The 25355-nt window shown below is 52.1% G+C and overlaps 1 protein-coding gene across 1 annotated transcript; it reads left to right on the forward strand.

Annotated features, from left to right (window-relative positions):
• The first annotated feature begins 68 nt into the window (after positions 1-68).
• LOC116839651 (hydroperoxide isomerase ALOXE3-like) lies at positions 69-24952 on the forward strand. Its single transcript, XM_075071352.1, is given in 13 exon segments — positions 69-215; positions 1408-1612; positions 10823-10889; positions 12378-12500; positions 13136-13239; positions 14107-14279; positions 14405-14444; positions 14447-14547; positions 16223-16426; positions 17056-17157; positions 18555-18724; positions 21246-21368; positions 24751-24952. Coding segments are annotated over 13 exon segments (1761 nt in total).
• Positions 24953-25355: the final 403 nt, after the last annotated feature.

The following is a 25355-nucleotide window of genomic DNA, read 5'->3' on the forward strand; positions in this document are numbered from 1 at the left end:
AGCTGCTCTTAATGTCTCAACTCACCGGCTGGAGGGAGAATGAGCAAACCACAACCTGACATTGCCCCATGGCCACCTCCATTGTCTGGGTGACCACCGGGCAGGGCCTGGCAGCCAGCTCCTGCAGCGCTATCTCCATCACCCTGGTGGGAGCTCACGGGGAGAGCCCCAAGCACCGGCTGGATCATCAAGGAAAGGACTTTGCTCCCGGAGCTGTGAGTATGAGTCCTCCCTTCTCCACAGCAGCTGTCTCCTGAGGATTTCCCAAGGGGGAAACTTCCGAGAAGAACATCTGCAGCTCTGCATTCAGGCAATCTCGTGCTTCAGATGGTTTTCCATAGGGGTCAGGAACGATCTCCCCTTCCCTGCTCAATAACTGATCTGGTGCATTCTGCTTTTTTTTCCTCCCTCACCTTCTTCTGAAGCATCAATGCTGGGACATCCAGCAGGGCAGCCGGCACTCTGAGCTGGCCCAAAGAATCCTCTTCCCAGCTGCCTGGCTGGTGTGTCTCGCTCACATGTTGGGGTCCAACCAATCACCAGATTGGGGGTCAGGAAGGAAATTCTCCCCCAGGTCAGGTTCCTTGAGGCATGGTTCATCTGCTGGCACCATCTGGGTACACCAACTTAATCAATCCCTGCCATTGCAGGGACTGGCCAGAGCAGCGGATCCAACCAGGCCACTATCCAACTGTGGCCAACACCAACTGCTTCATGAGAAATTGCAAAAGACCCCTCAATGAAGGGCTAAACTGCCCCCATTTCCCTCCTGTCCCCTGTTGTTCAGAGCTCTGAAGCCCTGAAGCATGATGATTTCTAACCCATCCGAAGCCCTTAGAAACTAATGAACTGGAGAGGATAATAATTTGCCTGTTTAGATTGTGGCTTTTTGTGCGTTTTCGGTATGTGTCCGTGCAGCACTGGACGCAAAGGGGGCCCTGATCTCAGTAGAGGTTTGTGCAGCGCCAGGCACAACAGGGGCCCTGATCTCAGTCAGGGTCCGTGCAGCACCTGGCACAATGGACCTGACTCCTGATTGGATCTCGTCGTGCTACTCCACTACCCACAATAGTGCTTCCCTAGATCTCTTGTTCTCAGGGGGGCAACTCACTCCCTGCTGGGAGCAGAGGCATGGGGCTCTCGATCTTTTGCCAGCCATTGGCTGGGTTAGATCTGGCAATATTGCTGCGCTGACCCCTAATCTCTGGGCTCCGTGTGAGTGGTGCCCCTGGAGGTCATTTCAGAAAGAAGCACCGTGGGCCAGGGTGGTTCCCCTTTTGCCCCAGAAGCCAGAGCAGAAGTGCAATGAGCAGTGTGCAGGAATTAGGGGCAATCCCTGGTGTCTCCCAACTCTGTGGGGTGTCTAACCCTGCTCCCCCATCCCTCCCCCTGCCTTCTCCCACCAAGGTGGACGAATACCAGGTGCCCAGCACACAAAGCCTGGGGCCGATTGTGCTGATCCAACTGCACAAGCAGCCCTATTCCTTCTTCCCCACGGACAGCTGGCTCTGCAACTGTGTCCAGGTGATGTCGCCCGAGGGGGACACCTACCGTTTCCCCTGCTACCAATGGATCGAGGGGTACTGCACCATGGAGCTGCGAGAAGGGGCAAGTAGGTTCCCAAAGCCAATTCCCCCACTTCACAGAAGGGATCACAGGCCCTGCCTGCCCACCGCTCCCTCCTCTCCATGCCCCCTAACCCGAGCACCTCCCATCCATTCAACAACTGGTCAGCGGCGAGCCCTGGCACCCCCTGCCCCCCCGAACATCGTGATTCTGAGGGGTGGGGGGAAATTTCCCTCTTGACTTGATGGATGTCACCATGTCCTCCATGAATGTTCATGGATTCTCACATGGATCAGTAACTGGTTAACAGCTAGACAACGGAGTAGGAATGAGTGGGCAGTTTTCACAGTGGGGAGAGGTAAATAGCAGGGTCCCCCTGTCACAGAGTGTGAGGGAGTCAGGGTCCTGCATCCCTCCACTTCCTGCGATTCATGGTGACTCTCAGCCAGCCGGTAACACAGAAGGTTTATTAGACGACAGGAACACAGTCCCAAACAGAGCTTGCAGGTACAGACAACAGGACCCCTTGGTCAGGTGGATCTTAGGGGGTAGGCAGCCAGACCCGGTTCTGGCCTCCTTCCATTTCCCCAGCCAGCTCCAAACTGAACACCCTCCTCTAGCCGTCTCCTCCAGCCACACACCCCGGCTCCTCCTCCAGCCTTTGTCCGGTTTCCAGGGCAGAAGGTGTCACCTGGCCCCATCCCCCTCCTGGCTTGGATTACACGCTCAGGGATCATCCCTCAAGTGAAGTCACCCCCTGATATCCCGTCCCCAATGCAGACAGTACCTGCAAAACTCCCACGCAACATCTCCAGGTCAATCCTCCCCACTCCCTGCTCCGTCACACCCCCAAGGGTCTGTCCTGGGACCAATGCAGTGCAACACATTCATAAACGATTTGGAAAGGGTGTATAGGGGGTGGGGGGTGGAGAAACAGACAGGGGGTGATGTTTGCAGCCTCTGTCAGGGAGGTCACAGGTGCTCTGGTACTGCTCTGAATCAAACCCAGGCAGGACCCTGGTCAGTGAGACACCCCTCAGGATGCGCTCTGCTAGTGGAAGCCTCCTTGGCTTCGATGCCTCCTGGGAGCGACCTCGGAGCATTCAGCACCCCTGGTCGCGCCGGGAGCTCCCTGAAGGATCCAACCCTGATTTCTCTTGCTTAACAGAATCCATTGGCTGACTGGGGGCTTGGCTACACTGGAGAGTTGCAGCGCAGGTGGTGGCTTTACAGCGCTGCAACTCATTCACCGTCCACACTTGCAAGGCACATAGAGCTCTGTATCTCCTTGGCTGCAGCGCTGGCTGTATTCCACCTCGGCCTGGAGGAATAACAACTGCAGCGCTGATGATTCAGCGCTCAGGACCATAGCAACAAAGAACGTGGCCCCCTCTGAACATATGTCCGGGGCCCCTTACAATGCAGAAACTGGAACGCGGTATTTATTTTATACAAAGAGAGGTTCAAAATTACTGTATCACAGGCCTACAGGCGCGTACGCAAAGGCTTCTTCGAGCACCACGCGTGTTTACTGCTGTGCGCGCAACAAATGTATCCAATAGCGTCATACGTCCAGGAATAGTCGATGCAGCAAGTGCGCACGAGCAGACCTGAGCGGAGTGAACAACAAGAGTCTCTAAGAAGCACAGACATCTGTCATGTTTGACGCGTAAGATCAGGATATTCTGATCATTTCATTTCTGCTGAAGCTCCTTTCCAGCACCAGCGACAGTAACCTGTGTGTCAGAAGAATTCGAACCAAATGCAAAAGAAATTCGATATATCTCCTGAAGGCTGTTCTGATAATGTACGTTAAAAAGTTGTTTGCCGTGACAAGTCCTCTCCTTTCTCGATGAACATAAATTAAAACGGATCAATTCCCATATGAGTTCGTTGCATCAATGTCCCATTCTTCAAAAGTTGCTGGATCCTCCAGTTATTTTCTCTGTGACACTGCTCAGGCTTAGTGTGTACAGAAATCCAAACAACTTATACCACCCACGATTGGTCAAATCGCGACGAAACAGAAGATTGGCCTGATCAATGAACACAAATAAGAAATTGCGATTGAAATTTTTCTCGGCGAAAATGACGACTCGAATCATAACACATCCGTAACAACATTCTCTTCTTACGTCGCACCCTGGTTTTGAAACACCTCTCAATACCCATACTCTGCCATTCACGGCATTGTGGACCAACAGAGTATATCCTTTTTCGATAGCTTCCCAAACTTCATTGTAGCACCGACTTCTGCCTGCATACATCAATTGAACATCGGACTGAATAATTTGCTGTTTTTGAACATGAAATAGAAAATGGCTTCAAACTGCGACCATCACTGAAGCACTTCGGATACTTCTGGATACGATGTCGCTGCTAGCAGCTGTCCGTCATGTGCCTGACCTGTACGTGAAATGCATGCAAAACTGAACACTATTGAATTTCTTTCTCAAGTTCCTTCTCGGCATCTTTTGCGCTTTCGTTTAACTACTCCGCCTTATACATCTCTTAGACACACAAAGCACACTTCTGCGTTGGAAAACGATAAAAAACTAAACAACTAAATAATAACATATCCACCGATGCGCCCATTAGAAACACAAATAAACACATTCTTTGAAGGTCCAACTAAATTCGATAACTGACCGACAGACAACGATTACAATAGCATATATACATAATGAATCCACGTTTTGTTCCAGTAAAACCGACATGGAATTGGTGCATAGCGTCAATAAAATGTCACTTGAATGAATGTCCACAGCTAGTGTTTGCTTGAGGAGCGAAATAGCGCAGTGGGGCAGGGGAGGGAGTCCATCGGAGCAGCTGCTTATCTGGTCTGAAGGCTATTTGCATTTAAGAGTGAATGAGAGAGGGGTGGGGTTAGTGGTTGGAATTTGCAAGGCAGGGAGCTGACACAGTGTCAGCTCCAAAAATCCACTCTCTCCCCCATGCTTCCTTTCATACTCCACCCCACCTCCCTCTTTTGAAAAGCACGTCGCAGCCACTTGAACGCTGGGATAGCTGCCCATAATGCACCACTCCCAACACCGCTGCAAATGCCGCAAATGTGGCCACGACAGTGCGCTGGTAGCTGTCAGTGTGGACACACTGCAGCGCTTTCCCTGCACGGCTGTACGAAGACAGGTTTAACTCCCAGCGCTGTACAGCTGCAAGGGTAGCCAAACCCACTGAATTTCATCTGCCACTGTGTTGCCCAGTCACCTAGTTTTGCGAGATTCCTTTGTAACACTTCTCAGTCAGCTTTAGGTTTAACTATTCTGAGTAATTTTGTATCGTCTGCAAATTTGGCCACCTCCCTGTTTACCCCTTTTTGCAGATCATTTATGAATATGTTGAATAGGACTGGTCCCAGAAGAGACCTCTGGGAGACACCGCTATTTACCTCTCTCCTTTCTGAAAACTGACCATTTATACCTGCACTTTGGCTCCTGTCGTTTAACTAGGGTGCCTGGGAATGCTTTCAGGATCATGTAACGATCTTTAGTTTAATTTAATGAGAAGCCTTTTGTGATCTTAGTCACCCTGCCTCTGTTTATAAACAAACTCCCTGCCCCAGAGGCAGAACGGGGAGCAGCACAGAACTTCTCACATTCCACACTCAAGCTCCGCCTGGGGCTAGGGCATGTGCTGTGACCAGACCTCAGTTACAAAACTCGGGGGCAGGGGAACCACTATGCCTCATGGGTGCTGAGCACCCCTATTTTTTTTGCCATAGGTGCTTGAGCCCCGGAGCACCCATGGAGTCGGCACCTATGGCTCCTTTCATGGATCAGTAACTGGTTAAAATATAGACAAGAGAGCAGAAATGAACCATCAGTTTTCACAGCGGGGAGAGGTAAATAGCGGGGTCCCCCAGGGTCTGTCCTGAGACCTGTGCTGTGCAACATATTCATAAACGATTTGGAAAAGTGGGGAAGCAGGGAGGTGGCAAAGTTTGCAGCCACCACTAAATTACTCAAGATAGTTAAGGCCAAAGCAGACTGCGAAGAGTTACAAAGAATCTCACAAAACCAGGCGAGTGAGTGACGAAATGGCAGATGAATTTCAGTGTTGATAAATGCAAAGTTAATGCATGTTGGAAAACATAATCCCAACTATAATTCAAAATGATGGGGGCTAAATTAGCTGTTACCACTCAAGAAAGAGATCTTGGAGTCGTGGATAGTCCTCTGAAAACATCCTCTCAGTGTGCAGCGGCAGTCAAAAAAGCGAACCGAATGTTAGGAACCGTTAGGAAAGGGATAGATAATAAGAAAATATCATATTGCGTCTATATTAATCCATGGTACGCCCACACCTTGAATATTACATACAGTTCTGGTTGCCCCATCTCAAAAAAGATGCATTGAAATTGGAAAAGGTAAAGAAAGGGCAACAAAAATCAGAGAATCATAGAAGATTAGGATTGGAAGAGACCTCAGGAGGTCATGTAGTCCAACCCCCTGCTCAAAGCAGGACCAATCCCCAACTAAATCATCCCAGCCAGGACTTTGTCAAGCCTGAACTTAAAAACCTCTAAGGATGGAGATTCCACCACCTCCCTAGGGAACTCATTCCAGCGCTTCACCACCCTCCTAGTGAAATAATGTTTCCTAATATCCACCCTAGACCTCCCCCACTGCAACTTGAGACCATCGCTCCTTGTTCTGTCATCTGCCTATCCACTGAGAACAAGTCTAGATTCCATACTCCTTGGAATCCCCTTTCAGGTAGCTGAAAGCAGCTTCTCAAATCCCCCCTCACCTCTTCTTTCTGCAAGAACTTAAACCCAATCCCAGTTCCCTCAGCCCTTCACCCGCTAAAGTCATGTGCCTCCAGCACTGGATCATTTTTGTTCTCCTCGCGCGCTGGACTGAGGGGTATGGAACAGCTTTCCATATAAGAGAGATTAAAAAGACTGAGACTGTTCATCTTAGAAAAGAGATGACTAAGGGGGGATATGAGGGAGGTTCAGAAAATCATGACTGGGGTGAAGAAAGTGACTAAGGAAGTGTTCTTTACCCCTTCACATAACACAAGAACCAGGGGTCACCCAATGAAATTAACAGGCAGCAGGTTTAAAACCAACCTAAGGAAGTATTTCTTCACACAATGCGCAGTCAACCTGGGGAACTCCTTGCCAGAGGATGTTGTGAAGGCCAAGACTATAACAGGGCTCAAAAAAGAGCTAGATAAGTTCATGGAGGATAGACCCTTCAATGGCTATTAGCCAAATGATCAGGGGACAGCCCCATGCTCTGGGTGTCCCTAAACCTCTGACTGTCAGAAGCGGGGACTGGATGGTAGGGGATGGATCACTTGATAAATTGCCTGTTCTGGTCTCTCTGTCTGAATCACCTGGCACTGGCACTGTCAGAAGACAGGATATTGGGCTAGATAGACCATTGGCCTGACCCAGTCTGGCCATTCTTATGTTCCTATGTAATGGTTCTTGATTGTCGTTTCCTGGGCTGGCTAATGGATGGTTACTTGGAACTGGTTTCATGTAAAACCTGGCTTGGGAGGCGGCCCCTCCTGGCCTGTTTTGCTTCCCCGCCCTCACATGACGTGATGCTAAAGTTGCATCATGGTTTTGTAACCCTTCTGCCCCTCTGAGTTGGCAGCAACAAGGGCTGGGTTCAATATCTAGGGATTCTGTTTCAATAAAGCAGTGCAAAACCGGCTTGAGCCCCCACCCAGTGACTTGGGACAATTACACACCACTCCCAGGGCACCTCTAGGAGGCAATACTTCCCCTCTGGCAAGCACAGAGTCTGAGTGTAGCAAAATCCTTTTAATAAAAGAGGGAAACAATGCGGCATTATGTTGGGGAAACACCACAAACAGGATTCGTAACACAAACCTCCAAGTAAGTTTGGCAATATCCTTTTCCCCTCAGGGTCTTAAGTCCAAATCACCCCAAAGTCCAACAACCCAAAAATCTCTGTCCCTGGTCAGTGCCGCCCCAGAGTTCAAAAGTTCATCCGCAGAGTTTTACCCTCCCAGCCTGGGTGGAATGGGGCGGGCACATGGGGTGTTAAGGAGCATCTTAAGTGGGCTGAGGCAGACTGACCTGCCTCTCCTTGGAGGTTTGCTGCAGCCTTCACCATGAATGGCTCTGCTCCACCAACCACTCCGCTCCTCTCCTCCAGCAGTCCCCGCACACTGCTCCGCTCTGCTCCACTCGCTGTTCCATGGGCCGCTCCAACCACCCCACAAGCTGCTCCACTCCACCAGCCATCCCATGAACCACTCCAGCTGTCCCCACAAACTGCTCAGCTCCACTCCGCTGCGCTGCACTCACCGCTCCAACTGTCCTGCAAACTGCTCTGCCAGCCACTTAGCAATATATCTTCAGGCTCCCCCACTAGTTAGCACAGCACTCAGTGATCTCAGCTCAGTAATTTTAGCTCTTTCAGTGGTTTCAGCTCTTAGTGATTTCAGCTTGTAGTAGGGGAGCCCCAGTGCTTGTGCACCATTGGCCCAAAGTGAATTCAGCTCAGCACTCTCTAGCTAGGCCCCTAACAGAATCAAAGTGAGCTCTGTTATTCAACAGTGGGGAGGGAGGGGAGAAAGGGTGGACAGGGAGGGAGGAGAGAGAGGGGAGGTGCAATTGGTGTGCTAGGCTCTCAAAAGGGCCCATACCATCAGATACACACACCTAGCCCCAACCTCTCTCAGTTCACTGGGTTTTGGAAACCATGTCCCTTGTCTAGCGAGTGCTACTTGGTTGATGGTGAGACCCTCTGTCATAAAACAGTCTCATAATCCGTCATTCACATAAGCAGGGTAACAACACTTTATTCCTCCTACTGCAATAACTGAGAAATTGGGGATCGCACAGCTGTCCAAGTGACCATTTTGGGCTGCTGTGGGTTCATGTTCTTTTCCACACTCCCCATAATTCACCCCCAGATGTCAGGGTAGAGCTCATCCTGACTCTGTTCACAGTTACAATTGACACTTCTCTCTATATACACGTGCACACATTCATAACCACAGCCTGGATGCCTTGCTTACAAGGGCCAGTCAGTTTAGAACATCACACAGTTGCGTAGAAGACCTACTCAGGATACTTTTATGGTAAAAATAACACTGTATACAAACAGTTGATTGAACTTCTTATGGGGGGCGGTGTTCAGCTTTCTGTTCTCCCTGGGGAGGAGCACCGGGACCCTGATTCTTACACCCCATCCATCATTCATGCATGTCTGTCCTCAGGTTTGCACTGTGCACATCTGGCCTTCATAAGGTCCGTCACCTGCACATCTGTCCCTCAAGAGGTTTACCACATGCAATATCTGTCCACGTGTACTATGAGGCTAGCCTGCCCCGTCCACATCTGTCCACAACTATATTTCATGAGGCTTGCCATGGACACATCTGTCCACATCTGTCCTGGACCTGGTTTGCCACATGTTCTCCATGAGGTTAGCCACATCTACATCTGTCTATTTTCAGATTGGCCACATGCACATCTGTCCTTGATAAGGTTGGCATCCTGCACATCTGGCCACATCTGCCCCAGGGCAGGTTTATCTCATGCACAGCTGTCCACTTCTGCCCTGCCAGCATCTGACACTGCCCCTGCACCCCTGCTCCCTTCTCAGTACCCTTCCCCACATCGATGAAGATGTAGCGATGCTGGCTTTGGTGGGACCCAACTGAGAGTGCCAATTCAGGACAAATTACTTAGAGCAGGGCAGTAATAGCACAAAGCTGGGGTTCCTTTGAACACCAAGGCAAACCAAACCAGCCAAACAGAGAAGATGTCAGTTTTACCCCACTGGCTGACCAAAAATCACATAAGCAATTCCCTTAGACACTCCCGTTTCCCAGTATCCCCACCAGTGCCCTCGTTATGGGGACGAATGGTTATGAAAACCAATATTCCAGTAAAAGAAAAAGGTTCTCTCGATCCCAAAGGACCAAGGCCCAAACACAGGTCAATATACAAGTTAGGTCTTACTCACAAATCACACCTTTGCCAATCCTTTAGAATCTAAAATCTAATAGTTTATTTATAAAAGGAAAAAGATATAGATGAGAGTTAGAAGCGGTTAAATGGAATCAATTACATACAGTGATGGCAAAGTTCTTGGTTCAGGCTTGTAGAACTGATGGAATAAGCTGCAGGTTCAAATCAAGTCTCTGGAGTACATCCCCGCTGGGATGGGTCATTCAGTCCTTTGTTCAGAGTTTCAGTTTATAGGAAAGTCCCTTCAGAGGTATGAAGCAGGATTGAAGACAAGATGGAGATGAGGCATCATCACCTTTTGCAGTCTCTTCCAGGTGTAAGGACACCTCTTTGTTCTTACTGTGGAAAATTACAGCAAAATGGAGTTTGGAGTCACATGGGCAAGTCACATCTCCATGCATGACTCAGTTCTTTACAGGCGGCAGCCATTGCCCATGTGTTATCTTGAACATCCCCAGGAAGATTTCTTATGTGGATTGGAGTCTCCCAAGGTCCATTGTCCGTTAAGTGTTCCTTGATTGGGCACTTACTGAGAACAGTCCCTTCTCAAGAAACTGACCAAATGCTTCACTGAGGCTTCTTAGGACTTGGCTACGTTGGCACTTTACAGCGCTACAACTTTCGTGCTCAGGGGTGTGAAAAAACACCCCCCTGAGCGCTGCAAGATACAGTGCTGTAAAGTGTCAGTGTAATCAGGGTGGCAGCGCTGGGAGCGCGGATCCCAGCACTGCACGGTACACTGGTAAAGGATGTGGTTTACGTGCAGCGCTAGGAGAGCTCTCTCCCAGCGCTGCCGCTCTGACTACACTCACACTTCAATTTCTAGTGTAGCCAAGCCCTTAGAATCAAACACATTGAGATACAAGTACATAGCCAGTATTCATAACCTTAACTACAAAATTGATACATCCATCCAGACAGCATAATCCTAACCAGCAAATCCTAACCTTGTCTTAGACACCTTATTTGACCCCCTTTATTACAAGATTTGGTGCCATTACAGGACCTTGGTTGCAACAATGATCTATATGGTCCCAGATCATGTCAATAACATCACAGAGGAGAACCTTTTTTGGGGGAGGCAGCCTGGTACACCCCCATTAGAGAAAGCACGCGTCCTCCCTGATTCCCAGGAGGAGCAGCAGGAGGTGCTGTTTCTCACTCTGTTTGGGACCAGCCATCCTCCCCCCAACCCACATGGCAGGGTGGGCTTGTCGTGTGGCTAATGCCCGGGTGTGCCATCGGCTTTCAAACTCCCCCTTCTCCCTCCAGCCAAAACCACGGCTGAGGACGCCCAGCACCTACAAGAGAAGCTGAAGGTGTGGCAGGAGGCCTATCAGTGAGTCGGGCAGGGGCGGCTGGTGAAGGGGGCCAGGATGCATGCAGGCAGGACTGGGGGATGGGGAGGGTCAGGCTGATAAAGTCATAAGCGCTGTCCAGGAGAGGACGATAATAAGTACCAGTTCTGCTTTCACTCCCTTCCCCTGCCTCCTACTTTGGGCTCTCAACTCCCCTGCTCTAACCACTAGACACCACTCCCCTCCACAGCCGGGGAGAGAACCAAGAGGCTCATGGGGACCCTGATCCAATCCTACATCCTCACCTCCCCAATGTCAGGATAAGCCAGGATGTGCTGCATCCTGTCTCTGTTCTCAGCTGCCACAGCACCTCCTATCAGTGACCTCTGGAAGGGCAGGGTATTTTCATAGAATCATAGAATATCAGGGTTGGAAGGGACCTCAGGAGGTGTCTAGTTCAACCCCCTGCTCAAAGCAGGACCAATCCCCAACAATTTTTTTTTGCCCCAGATCCCTAAATGCCCCCCCCAAGATTGAACTCACGAGCCTGGGTTTAGCAGGCAAACCACTGAGCTATCCCCTCACCCTTTGGTCTCCACCTGGGAGGGGTGGGCAGGCTCCAGCCACTGGCAGAAGAGCTTATGCTGGGTGAGACTCATCTATAACCGTTTCTGTGCCCCATCTTACCCCCCTGGATAGGCCTTACCACCCCCCACTCTCCATCAGTCTCCCACACCTGCTCTGGGGAGACAATGGAAGAGTTAACCCTGTGGCATTGGCAGCTCAGGGCTTCTCTGAAAGCCCCAGCACCTGGAGTCATGGGGTTATCCCGGGGAAAAACTCAGCTTCTGTTTTAAAAGCCAAGTCACTCTCCGGACATTGTGTGTGGGGAGAGCAGCTGAGAAACGTGACCCCACCTACAGGGCCTGAGGCCATTAGAGTAAGTAAGACCCCAAAGGGTTATTTACTGAAATCTCAGGATTTGGAAGTCAATCTTGTGATTTTTTAGGGGGGAAGGGGGGCTGGTCCTTGATCTATGAACCCCTGGGGTTTGCAACACTATTTAAACTATCCTCTTAGGGCATTTGAAGGGAATAGAGGCAGTTCTTGGAGCAATGGACTCAGGCTCTTAGCAGACCCAGGCAGCATCACTGCATTAGCCACACTAGTGACAGATCTCCCCCGCTCACAGCAATGGGCTCAAGCTCTCTGCAGACCTAGGCAGCATCACTGCATTGGCCACACTGATGGCAGATCTCCCCCTCTCACAGCAATGGGCTCAGGCTCTCTGCAGACTTAGGCAGCATCGCTGAATCGGGCACTCTGGCTGCCCATTTTGGATGGTTCCTCTGTAACTACAAAAGCTGCAGATGGTCTTATTTTTGCTTGGAAGCTGAGCAGGAGAGGGATTTCTTTGCCCATGGGAAGCCTCCAGCCTCACCTGGGTGAGTTAGAGGAGGTGTCTGGTGGGGCCCATGCCTGCGCTTTCTCGGGCATGGGATGGTGAGCCCATGTGCGTCTCCTGGCAGCTGGAAGGAATATGCCCCCGGCTGTCTGAGGTGCCTGGACTTGGCAAGCGTGGACGAGCTGGACTCCAATGACAAGTACAGCCTGATCAAGACCACCATCTTCATGCTGCGCACCATTAAAATGTGTATGGGGAGGACGCTTACCTCCAGCCTGGGGCTCTGGGGCAGTGGGGTTTTGGGGATGGCTCAAAGGGGATCGACCCCCTCCCCAGGTAACCCAGCGGGGATGGGTTGATCTGAGAGTCACTCCAAAGAGGCCATCTTCTAGCTCAGATCCTGCCCACAGAGCAGGACTAATGCCTACATCTGTACCTGACATCCCCAGCCATTCCTCTCGGTCGCTATGTTATGCCAGGCTCTGGAGACCCACAGTGAGAGTCAGCACATACCCCAAAGTCCTCCTGGTTTAAACCCTCCTCTCTGACTTAGTTTCCCCTCCAACCCCCTGTTTAGACCTCAGGTCACCAGCTGCACAGTGGTAGGAGTAGAAATCATGGCTCCAAGTGACCAACCAACTGAAAACCAATCTATCTATCTATCTATCTATCAGTCTGGGGGCATGGTCAGATACCTCTAGTCTGCTGCTATTCCCTGCCCCCAAGTGCCCACAGTGGGTGGATTGGGGCCATGGCTGGCATACACTGTGGTTATGGAGCCTTGGCAATGCCCTCTCTTCAGTTGGGTATTTGGCTGCACCCCCTTTCTCTTGACTGGCTGGGTCCATCGGTCTCTCCTCCAAGGGTATCTCTTGTCCCCAGGGAGCTGGAGCTGAAGCTGAAGGGTTTCTCCTTATGCACGGGCTCCTGGGAGAAGCTGGAAGACATCCGGAAGATATTCTGGTGTAACAAGAACTCCACTTCTGGTACGTACCCCGCCCCATCCCATGGTGCATGGGCATGTCCTGCCCAAGGCCCCCGACACAGTCTGACCCTGTGCCCACAGACATGAGGTGAGATGGCCCTGCTGGCCCCACCACACCCACTGGGCAGAGCTAAGGGCTGAGACTCTTTGTTCCTCCTGTGCTGACCTGAGCACTGGGGCTGGAGGGTGAAGGACGAACGGGCTTTGTGAGCCCTCTGAAGCCTCTCCGGTTCCATCCGCATGGGAGACTGGAGGGCAGCTCTGGCTTGAATCAGGATGTGACCCCCAGCAGCTAGTTCCCACCACATCTCCCATAGCTAGAGGGGGCTCATGATCCCGCAGCTATTGACTCCCATGGAGAAACGCCCATGGACACCAGCTGGGGTCTGGCCCCATTGATTCCAATGGATAGACACCCGTGGACACCAGCTAGGGTCTGGCCCCATTGACTCCAATGGAGAGATGCCCATGGACACCAGCTGGGATCTGGCCCCATTGACTCCAACGGAGAGACGCCCATGGACAGCAGTTGGGGTCTGGCCCCATTGACTCCAATGGAGAAACGCCCATGGACGCCAGCTGGGATCTGGCCTCATTGACTCCAATGGAGAGACGCCCGTTGACCCTAGCTGGGGAACTGGCCCCATTGACTCCAATGGAGAGACACCAGTTGGAGTCTGGCCCCACTGACTGCAGTGGAGAGACACCCATTGACACCAGCTGGGGGTCTGTCCCTATTGACTTCAATGGATAGACACCCATTGACACTAGCTGGGATCTGGCCCCATAGACCCACATGGATAGATGTCCATTGATACCAGCTGGGATCTGGCCTCATTGACCCACATGTTGTTGTCTGTGTCCCTAGAGTACGTCTCCGAGCGCTGGCAGGAAGATTCGTTCTTCGGGTACCAGTTCCTGAATGGGGTCAACCCGGTGGTGATGAGGAAATGCACATCACTCCCGGAGAACTTCCCCATGACGGAGGAGATGGTGGCCAGCTCCCTGGGGGAGGGCACCACCCTGCAGAACGAGCTGAAGGTAAGACGATCCTGCCGGCCTCCCAAAAACCATCTGCAGGGCCGAGTTCTGTGGGTCCCTTTCCCTGGAAGAAAACCCAGCAGCCTGTTTCATGTGAGAGATGAACCCCTATCTCTGCCTTGCAGAAAGGGAACATCTTCCTGACAGATTACAAGATCCAGGAGGGGATCCCACCACCCCGCTGAATGGGGAACAGGAGTACCTGGCCGCACCGCTCTGCCTGCTGCACCTGACACCTGGCGGGCAGGTCATGCCCTTGGCCATCCAGGTAATGAGCATGCCCAGCCTCTGCCTGGTCCTCACAACAGTCCCGGGAGCCCTTTGGCCCTGCCAGGCTAATCCAGAACAGAGAAATTGCCCCCGATCCAGACCAGTGGGTCCTTCCTAGTGAGTAGGTACCTCAACATTTGGGGGGTGAAACATTGTCCCATCAGAAACCCCTCCCATACAGGGTAATTTTGTTCTGTTACTGGACCCAAACAGGAAGTGCGATTGGACTCAAAAGGTTGGTGGGGGGTTCAGAAAGTGAAAAATGTTGGATTTGGAGGTGGGGAGTTGCACCCCCAATTTCCTTTCCTCTTTATTCTTTTTTTTTCTCTTTTCTTTTCTGCATTTTTCACTACTGAAACATTAAAAAAAGAGAAAGAAAAAGAAAGACAGAAAACCTCTGAAAGTGGGGCTGGAAAAGGAGAAAATCCACTTTTCACCCTTTAAAAACAAATTATTTTACAACGGGGCAGGAAGACCAGACAGATGAACATCAGGATGGATTGACTGAGTAGACCAGAAAGACGGGAGGATGGATGGGAGGGTGAACGGGTTGAGGAGACCAGAGGGGTGGAAGGACGGATGGGAAGGTGGATGGGCCTAGGAGACCAGAGGGACAGAGGGTGGATGGGCCAAGGAGACCAGAGGGATGGGAGGACGGACAGGAGGGTGAATGGGCCAAGGAGACCAGAGGAATGGGAGGACAGACAGGAGGGTGAATGGGCCAAGGAGACCAGAGGAACGGGAGGACAGACAGGAGGGTGGATGGGTCGAGGAGACCAGAGGGACGGGAGGACGGACAGGAGGGTGAATGGGCCAAGGAGACCAGAGGGACGGGAGGACGGACAGGAGGGTGGATGGGCTGAGGAGACCAGAGGGACAGGAGGACGGACAGGAGGACGGATGGGTCGAGCAGACCAGAGGGACGGGAGGACGGACAGGAGGGTGGATGGGCTGAGGAGATCAGAGGGACAGGAGGACGGACAGGAGGACAGATGGGTCGAGCAGACCAGAGGGACGGGAAGACGGACGGCAGGGATGGACAGATGGGTGGGATGGATGAAGGAGTAGGACAGATGGATACACAATCACTGACTTCTATTTTTCCCAGTGGCTGCTCCACCCCTGTTCTGCGCTGAGGCCCTGCCCCACCTCCAACCCTTCTCATGAGGCCCCACCCTTGCTCCACCTCCTCCCACCTCTGCTTCACCCTCCGCCTGCCACTCACTGCTCTCTGCTCTCCCCCAAAGTGCCTCCCACCAGCTGCCAACAGCTGATCTGCTGCCCCGCTGTGGCCAGTGGGTGCTGAGCACCCCCTATTTTTTTCCGTGAGTGCTCGAGCTCCGCAGCACCCGCAGAGTCTGCACCTATGGCTGGATGGACCAAGGTGCTGGGCAGTAGGGATGGACGGATGGACCAGAAGTCTCACAGGAGGGCTCTGATTCCCCTTTTCCTGCTCCAAGTACTCATTCAGGAGTGGGGCCCTCCTGGGTGGGGCAGCCCCCCTCTGGTTCCCACCCACTGGGTGTCTCGGGATGTCACAGCCCACGAACCTTTGCCTTACCTCCAGGGGCAGGGCTCTCCGTCCAGTCCTGCGCTGCCTCCTGCTGGCAACTCCCAGCACGTGGGCCATGCAGGAGGCTGTTTTCTTCTCATCTCCTTTCCCCGCCCCACAGCTCAGCCAGCGCCCAGACCCTGGCAGCCCCATCTTCCTGCCCAGCGACCCCGTGTGGGACTGGACCCTGGCCAAGATCTGGTTGCGCCTGGCCAAATTCCATGCCCGTGAGGTCAACGCCCACCAGCTGTAGGCTCATTTCCTCTGCGAGGTCTATTGCATGGCCACACTGCGCCAGCTGCCCATGTGCCATCCTGTCTACAAGGTGACGGGGGCGAGAGACCAAGCAGGGGGAGGGGTTACCCCCTCATGTCCTTCCTGTGCCTTTGGCCAGCAAACAGCTGTATGCCAGCTGTTCCCAGCTGTGTCACCAAGCTGTGCCCAGCTGTGTCTGTCTCAGATGTGCCCAACTGCATCCATGCCCCAGATGTGCCCAGAGGCATCCAAAAGCACTTCAAAATATGCCCAGCTCTCCCTGCCATGGCCCATCAGTGTCTGCATGGTCCAGGGCACCCAGGCGTTTCCCCAGCTGCAGCCCCTGCCCCAGATGTGCCCACTGTGTCCATTCCCAAGCTGAGTGCGAAAGTGCCATCTGCAGCCAGAGGTGCCCACTCCCCACCTGGATCCATGCCCCAGTTATGCCCAGCAGCTTCTGCAGGTGCCATCTGCACCCAGCTGTGCCAAGATGTCTGGGTCATGCTCTGGACACACCCAGATGTGCCCTGTCCCAGCTATGTCTGGCTGAGCCTGTGCCCAGCTGTGTGTGGGCACGTCTCTGTTTCACACAGCTGTGTGGGGCCGAGTCACCCTTCTGTGTGCCCTGTTTCCCACAAGGACTGTGTCACTGGGAGTGGGGAGGTTGGACTTAGAGTTTGCACCAAGGTCCCAGCTTAGCCCCACGTCCCTCTGCTCCTGATCCCCCACACCCGCTACACACCGCACATGAACACCCTGGCTAGGACCAACCTCATCCAGCCGGGAGGGGGCTTCAACAAGGTGCGAGGTGACTTCCCCCTCCATTCCCTGGTAAGAGTAGGGTAGGTTCTGGGAACCAGGACTCCTGGGTTCTAGCCATGGCACTGAAAAGGGGAGTAGGAGCTAACGGGTAGAGCAGGGGGGGCTGCTGGATGTCAGGATGTTTCATATCTTTGCAGCTCCGCCACTCACTTGTGATGTGACTGTAGTCACTCCTGTTTCCTTCTGTGTCTCTCTGCTCCCCCATCTACAGAAGAGGTGATCTCGTGTGACTGCTCCAGGCATTCCTACAGAACGCTCCCATTGGCCTTTCTAGGATGAGGCCATGGGTAAACAAAACTCTGGGTGGGGCTTTTTGTGCGTAGCTTGTGTTTTTTGGTGGAAAAAAACTGCAGATCTGGTGACGCTGAAATGTTCTGCGGATTAGTGTCAATTTCACTAAATTCTTTCCTTTAAAAAAACCCACAACTTTTTGTTTAAACCCGTTTTTAAAAAGGTTGAGATCCAAATGAAACGGTTGGATTGCATTGAAGCGAAAGCATTTGGAGAAGGGGAACCATTTCCACTTTGTCCAAACAAAACTTTTTGTTTGATCCAGAACAAATATAGATTTTAGTTTCACATTTCCCCCTAGCCAAACATTTCAAGCACCTTTGTTTTCAGCTGGATCTGGAACGATTTTCCCTCCAATTTTTTGGAATTGTCAGTGAGTTGAAAAAGAAAAAAAAAAGTCTATGGACCGCTCTGGATATGGCCTTAGCAAGATTGTGACTGGAACAGGGTGCCCCCTTGTGGTATCTACATCTCAGCGGATGAGCTGTTGTCTGGACAACCTGGCCCACAGCGAGATACTAAACCAAGAAACTTTTTTTGCTCGGACCCCTTTGAAAATATTTCAGGCTTTAAACTCCAAAAAGTGACGACCTCACACACAAACATGCCCCCCCTTACTTCTGTGCTGCTGCTGACAGCAGCATTGTCTTCAGAGCCGAGCACCATTCTCATGATGCCCCTTCCTATATGCATGCAACCCCCTTTTGGGTCGGGCCCCTCAGTTTGAGAAATGCTGCTTTATATTACTGATGGGGAAAGGAGGTTTGATCACACTCTGTAAGTACCTGCCTAGGGAGATTTCAGAGAGCAGAGGGCTCCTTTTTCAGCAGAGCATGATCTAGTACCTGGGAGTTGAAGTTAGATCTCTTCTGCTTGGAAATGAGTGGCAGTTGGGTCCCAGGCTGGAGAAGAAGCATTAGAAGCAGCTTCCCAAGGGGTGGGGATCTGGCCCATTGACTCCAATGGAGAGATGCCCATTGACACTGGCTGGGATTCGACCCTACTGATTCCAGTGGAGAGATGCCCATTCACACCAGTTTGGGATCTATCCTCTAAAGATTTCCAGATTCTTGCCTCTCTTCCAGGCCTCCTCGACGGGTCAAGATGGGATGCTGAAGCTGCTAGCCAAGGGCATGGAGAATGTGAGCTACGAGGTGCTCTGTCTGCCAGACAACCTGGAAGCTTGTGGTGTCATCTCACTCCCCAATTACTACTACTGGGATGATGGCATGAGGCTCTGGACAGTGGTGGAGAAGTGAATCCAGGGGACAGGACCCAGTGATGCCTTAGAGGAGTGGGTGGAGAAGCCACAGTAGAGCTGGGGAGAAGCAGTGAATCTCTAGGGGAAAACAGAGGAAGTGGTCTCCTAAGCCCCACTCACAGACCAAGCCCCAGCTACTCATTCCCCTCCAACGAGGTGCTGCTCTTAGTAGAACATCGCAATTTGCTCTGTAATATGCTTTTGTCAGCACTGATGTAGTCATCGGGAGCTGGAAATTGTTGTCCTCATGTGTCAGAGTTAATGGCAACTCACCACCCTCCTCTCAAAGCAATGGGCTCAGGCTCTCTGCAAACTCAGGCTGTGTCGCTGCATCAGTTTACATTCAGATCACATCCTGAAGGTTTTCTTCACATCCATGAGGCCTGAAGAGTCAGGCTGGATCCACAGCTCATGTGAATCTGTGAGACTTCAATACATCTGTGTTTATTCACATCCACTGAGGCTCTGGTCCTATCATTTCCCTCTGTATTTTTGTCAGCAAGTTAAAGGAGTACGGGCTGGATGAATGGACTATAAGGTGGACAGAAAGCTGGCTAGATTGTCGGGCTCAACGGGTAGTGATCAATGGTTCTATGTCTAATGTATTATTGAAAGTTTTTTTGTTTTCTGACATTTTGTGAAAAAAGGTCAATATTGAACCACATGAAACTTTTCAGCCAAAATCCTCAGGCTGATCGAACAGCTGTTTTTTGACAGAAACAAAAGTTTTACAGAAACAATTCTGTTTGGTCCTCTCTGCCACCCTTTGTCTATTTAGATTATGAGCAGGCTGAGGCAGGACCCTTTTGTCCGTGGGTGTCTCTCTCTGCAGCACCTAGCACTCAGGGTACTGATCTCAGTCTGGGTCTGTGCAGCACCTGGCACTGTGGGGTTATAATCTTGACTGTAGCAAACTATAATAATCTTAGAATCATAGAATATCAGGGTTGGAAGGGACCTCAGGAGGGATCTAGTCCAACCCCCTGCTCAAAGCAGGACCAATTCCCAACTAAATCATCCCTCATCCCAGCCAGGGCTTTGTCAAGCCTGACCTTAAAAACCTCTAAGGAAGGAGATTCCACCAACCTCCTTAGGTAACCCATTCCAGTGCTTCACCACCCTCCTAGGGAAATACTTTTTCCTAATATCCAACCTAACCTGCCCCCACTGCAGCTTGAGACTATTGCTCCTTGTTCTGTCATCTGCTATCACTGAGAACAGCCGAGCTCCATCCTCTTTGCATCCCCCTTCAGGTAGTTGAAAGCAGCTATCAAATCCCCCCTCACTCTTCTCTTCTGCAGACTAAACAATCCCAGTTCCCTCAGCCTCTCCTCATAAGTCATGTGCTCCAGCCCCCTGACCATTTTTGTTGTCCTCTGCTGGACTCTCTTCCAATTTGTCCATGTCCCTTCTGTAGTGGGGGGCCCAAAACTGGACTCAAAACTCCAGTTGTGGCCTCACCAGTCCCAAATGGAGAGGAATGATCACTTCCCTCGATCTACTGGCAATGCTCTTACTAATACAGCCCAATATGCCGTTGGCCTTCTTGGCAACAAGGGCACCCTGCTGACTCATACCCAGCATCCCATCCACTGTAATCCCCAGGTCCTTTTCTGCAGATCTGCTGCTTAGCCACTCGGTCCCTAGTCTGTAAGAGTGCTTGGGATTCTTCTGTCCTAAGTGCAGGACTCTGCACTTGTCCTTGTTGAACCTCATCAGATTTCTTTTGGCTCAATCCTCCAATTTGTCAATGGGGCCAGATGCCAGTTGGTATCAGTGGGCCTCTCTCCTTTGGCATCAGTGGGACCAGGTCCCCAGGAGGTGTAAATCAGCATTGTTCTATTAGCGGCAGTACAGATCTGACATCCTGATCAGGACACCCAGGGGCGGCTCTAGGCATTTTGCCGCCCCAAGCACAGAAAGCAGGCAGCCTTCAGCAGTTTGCCTGCGAAGGGTCCACTGGTCCCGCGGCTTTGGCAGACCTCCTGCTTGGCGTGCTGGGTCCTGGAGCCACCCCGAGGACACCCAGAACTATGACCACCCTGTTACCCCTCAGCCTCAGCCAGGACTTGCCGAGGGACATTTTGATGTCTGGATTAGGCAGGGGTGTCAGTATAGGTGACTGGAGTTGGGTTAACTTCCAGGAATCACTGAATTAACATCAGTACTGTTAGCAGCATCCTGCCACTGAAACAAATATCTCTGTGTGCAATCAATGTGTGCGGCAGACGGCTGGCAGCTGAAACTCCGTTAGGAAATGTACAAGGTGTATTCCTAGTCCTGTGGTGCCATCTAGTGACTTTCGCATAATATTTCATTCTCTGTAATTTATCATCTCGGTGGGGTTCGATTCCTTTCTCACCACCCCCTTGTGTAAATCAGGAGTAACTCCACTGGAGTCACTAGGGCTGGTTCCCCCTCTCGCTCACACCCGTGTGACTCTGGAGTGACGCCACTGCAGCATAATCAGCCCTGAGCGACCTGATGCACTGGTTTCTCCTTTAACCCCCCACAGCTTTGTCTCTGGCATCATTGAGCTGTACTACCAGAGCGACGCCACTGTCGAGAAGGACTCGGAGCTGCAGGCCTGGGTGGCAGAGATCTTCACCGATGGGTTTTATGGGCAGGAAGTTGTCCGGTACCATCCTCCATTCCCTTGCTCACCCTTTCCAGCGTAGCTAGTGGGGTCTGGTTAGAACTCACTCAGGGCTGGGTGAGGCTTAAAGGGTACCCGAGTGTGGCTGCATGGCCCGGGGAAGGAACTGTGCAGACCTCTGCTTGTAGCCTCGCTGCTCCAGGTAGAGGCCAAAGCAAACAATTTGATGACGGGCTCTTCAATCTAGCAGAAAAAGATCCAGTGGCTGGAAATTGAAACCAAACCAATTCCCACTGGAATTAAGGTGTAAAATTTTACCAGTGAGGAGAATTAATCAGTGGGGAAACGTCTCAAGGGCTGCAGAGGATTCTCCACCACTGGTAATTTTTAGCTCAAGGATGGATGTTTTTCTGAAGGCGCTAGCTGAGCCAGGAATTAACCATGGGAAGTTACACAGGTGAGAGTGGATTGTCACGGTGGCTTTAGCATCTATGAAATGTTCCATTTCAATGGTCTCAGAAAGAAACATTTTGATTTTCTTTTCAAAACAACTTTTCGCTTTTAAATTTGTTTTTTAAAATCTTATTTATTTAATCAAAATCAGGAGGAAACTTTTCCTTGCTACTGTAACGGAGCGTGCAGCTCCACCTGAAATGAAATATTTTAGCAAATTCTGTTTTGCGGCAAAAGTCTAAATGTGTCGGCTTTGTTCCGCAAAAATCTCAGATTTTTTGTGGAAGGGAAATTCCGAGTTCTGCACAGTTCTAGTGTGGAGTCAGGGCCCAGGGAAAACAACCCTATAAGCCTGCAGGTTAACGCTACTTTTTAGACATACCCACGGTCTTGATGATCCTAAAACTTCCAAACTCATGAATCAGCCTCCCCCACCCGCCACTAGGAGGGTGGTGAAGCACTGGAATGGGTTCCCTAGGGAGGTGGTGGAATTTCCATCCTTAGAGGATTTTAAGGCCCTGTGACGAAGTGGGACTATTCTTAATGTTTTCTCTGACTACTTTGTGGGTCCCTCAATTTCCCCATACAGTTGTTAAGTATCTAGGTGGTGAGATAAGGGTGTTTTGTTGCTGCAGAGCCCTAAAGGGCCAGTACGATTGTGTCTGCACAGAGAATGGCCGACACCCTGTCTGCTGGCAACTGATGGCCTGGGCCCCTCCTCTGCAAAGGTGCCAACTGAAGAGAACAAAGAGATCAGGTGACCTCCTGGCCCTGGAAAGAGACAAAGGCCAGAGGAGGGGCTGGAGAGTTTCAGTTTGGAGCTGGCTGAGGAAGTGGAGGGAGGCCCAGACAGGGATCTGGGGTCCCTACCCCCAAGATGGACCTGACTGAGGGGTCCTGTTCTCTGGACCTACAAGCTCTGTGTTGGACCATGTTTTTGTTGTCTAATAAACCTTGTGTTTTACTGGCTGGCTGAGACACACGTCTGACTGAATTGAGATGCAGGGCCCTCTGGCTTTCCCAGAAGCCCCGCCTGTGCGGACATGCTGTGGGAAGAACACACCTGAATCACAGGAATTGTGGGGGGGGCCCTGACTCCCCTACTCTCTGTGACAAGGGGGATGTGGATGCCCACCTGACTGCCTTTGAGCAGGCTGGTGATTTGAACCAGGGGGACCCTGCACAAAAGCCCCAGTATCCAGGTCCCTTGCTGGGTCCTAAGGTGGTAGATGCCATCAGCCAGATGGGTGGGGTGGAGGACAGGTTCCCACTCCTGACCCCAACCTCTATGTCTGTGTGGAGTCTTCTGGGTTCAGGCCCCTCGGATCCCCAGTGGAAATGGAGGGTGGTGGTGATGTTCCTGGGGGAGCAAGACCCTGGGACAGCGAGAACTGTTGTCAGGCCCCGAGTGGTGCAGCCTCACCAGATGCTGAGGGGCTGTGGGACCTGGGTGAAGGTCCCTGGGATGAAGCCCCTCGCCCTGCCTATGACCCAGATCTCTGTTCAGATACAGAAGGTGTCAGGCTGGCTGGTGGTTGGGGTTCTCCAGCATATCGGTTGTGATACCCTGTTGGGGGGTAACTGTGTCTCTTTGGGAAAGGATCCAGGCCCTGCTCCTGCAACGGCCGAGGGTTTGAATTTGAATCCAGGGAACCATTTGGAGGAGCAGTGGGGCTCAGGATTCCTGCCTGCCTGTAACCAGACTCCTGGGGCTGAGTGGGAGGGAGAGATGCACACCGAACGGGGGCTCATGCTGGCTCTGATGCTGGGACCAAAGCAGCGAGCTCAGTGCCTGCCCCTATTGGGACAGGAAGGGCAGCGCTGAGCATGGTGGGAGCTGAGACCCCAGATGAGTGTGTGTGAGTGGGGTGCAGACACAGGCAGGGCAGGTCGGCTGCCCAGCAGATTTGCCTGGTCCCGACGTGCTGCTGGGAAGTGATCCCACAGCAGGGAGGGAGCTACCAGGGACAAGGCTCAGAGGGACTGTGACCCCAGGCCCAGCCAGCGAGAGGGAGCAGGTCCCACTCCCTGCCCCAGCAGCTGAATCCCAGACCGAGCTGCAGAAGGATCCCTCCTTGGAGAAGCTGAGGGAACTTGCTGGCCACAGTGCTGCAAACCCCCTTGGGGAAGGCTGCAGGGACAGAGTCCTGTGGGAGAAGGGATTCCTGTCCCGGGAATGGGCTCCCCAAGTAGAACTGGAGGGAATCAGGAGGCAGCTGGTGGTGCCCCAGAAGTGTTGCTGCAGGCTATTGTGCTTGTCCCACAATGTCGCTCTCTCGGGACACCAGGGGATCCAGCGCCCCAGGCAGCAGTGGCTACAGAACTTTTACTGGCTCAGAGTCTGTGACACAGTCCAGCAGTACTGCAGGTCCTGCGACCCCTTCCAGAGGGTGGGAAAGGCCCAGGATAAGCGTGAAGCCCTCTTAAACCCCTTGCCCTCATAGAGGAGCCTTTCCACTATGGCATAGTGGGGCCCCACAGCAGGCAACATGATTGGGAAAGAAATACATCCTGGTGGTGATGGATTGCACCACCCGCTGCCCACCGAGGCAGACATCATGGCAGACATGCTGCTGATCATCTTCAGCAGAGAGAGGGGCCCCCTGTGAGGTTCTTACAGACCAAGGGTCCAATTTAATATCAACCTTGCTCCGGGACATGCGGGCGAAATGTGGGGTCTGGCCCAGCTGGGCTTCTGCATATCACTCTCAGTCCAACGGGCTGGTGGAGAGATTTTATGAGACCCTGAGGATGATGCTGAGGACCTTTATGAATCAGCCTCCGCAGGACTGGGACAATTACTTGCCCCACTTATGCTACGGGGAAGTGACCCAGGAACCCCCAGGGTTCTTCCCTTTTGAGCTGCTGTATGGAGGGAGAGTGAGGGGACTCCTGGACCTGGTAAGGGAGAATTGGGAGGAGACACTCTGGTGCATCTCTTCCCTGAAGTGGGAGCCAATCCTCTCACCAGATATCCCCAGTTCAGAGTCACCGGGAAAACAGCCCAGAACCTGGATAGAGAGGTCAAGGACGTGCTGGCTTTAGAGGTGATCCAGCCATTCAATGGCCCATGGGCCTCACCTGTGGGGCTGATCCCCAAGGAAGACGGGTCGATCTGGTTCTGTGGGGACTATGGGAAGCTTAATGCCATTAGCATGTCCGAGGCCTGGTGAGAGTCTAGACAAGCTGTGGAGGTGTCATTACCTCTCTACAATGGGTCTCATCAAGGAGGACTGGCAGGTGCCAATGGGTCCAGATGCCAGGTTGAAATCTGCCTTCAGCACGGCTGTGGGGCAATTTGAGTTCCTGGTCCTGCCTTTCAACCTCAAGGGGGTGTCGACCACCTGCCAGCGCTGGGTGGATAGGTTACTGAGGGGGATAGAGAACTTGGACCTGGCGTACATCGATGACATCTGTGTCCTTAGTCAGAACTGGGAGTAATACGTGTCCCAGGTGAAGAGGGTGCTGGGCTGCCCCAAGAAGGCAGGACTGATGGTAAAAGCTGGAAAGTGTAAGGTGGGAAGAGCAGCGGTGTTGTACTTGGGCCAGAAGATCGGGAGCGGCTGCCTAAGCTCA

Source organism: Chelonoidis abingdonii, chromosome 11 (genome assembly GCF_003597395.2).
Source record: "Chelonoidis abingdonii isolate Lonesome George chromosome 11, CheloAbing_2.0, whole genome shotgun sequence".
NCBI lineage: Eukaryota > Metazoa > Chordata > Testudines > Testudinidae > Chelonoidis > Chelonoidis abingdonii.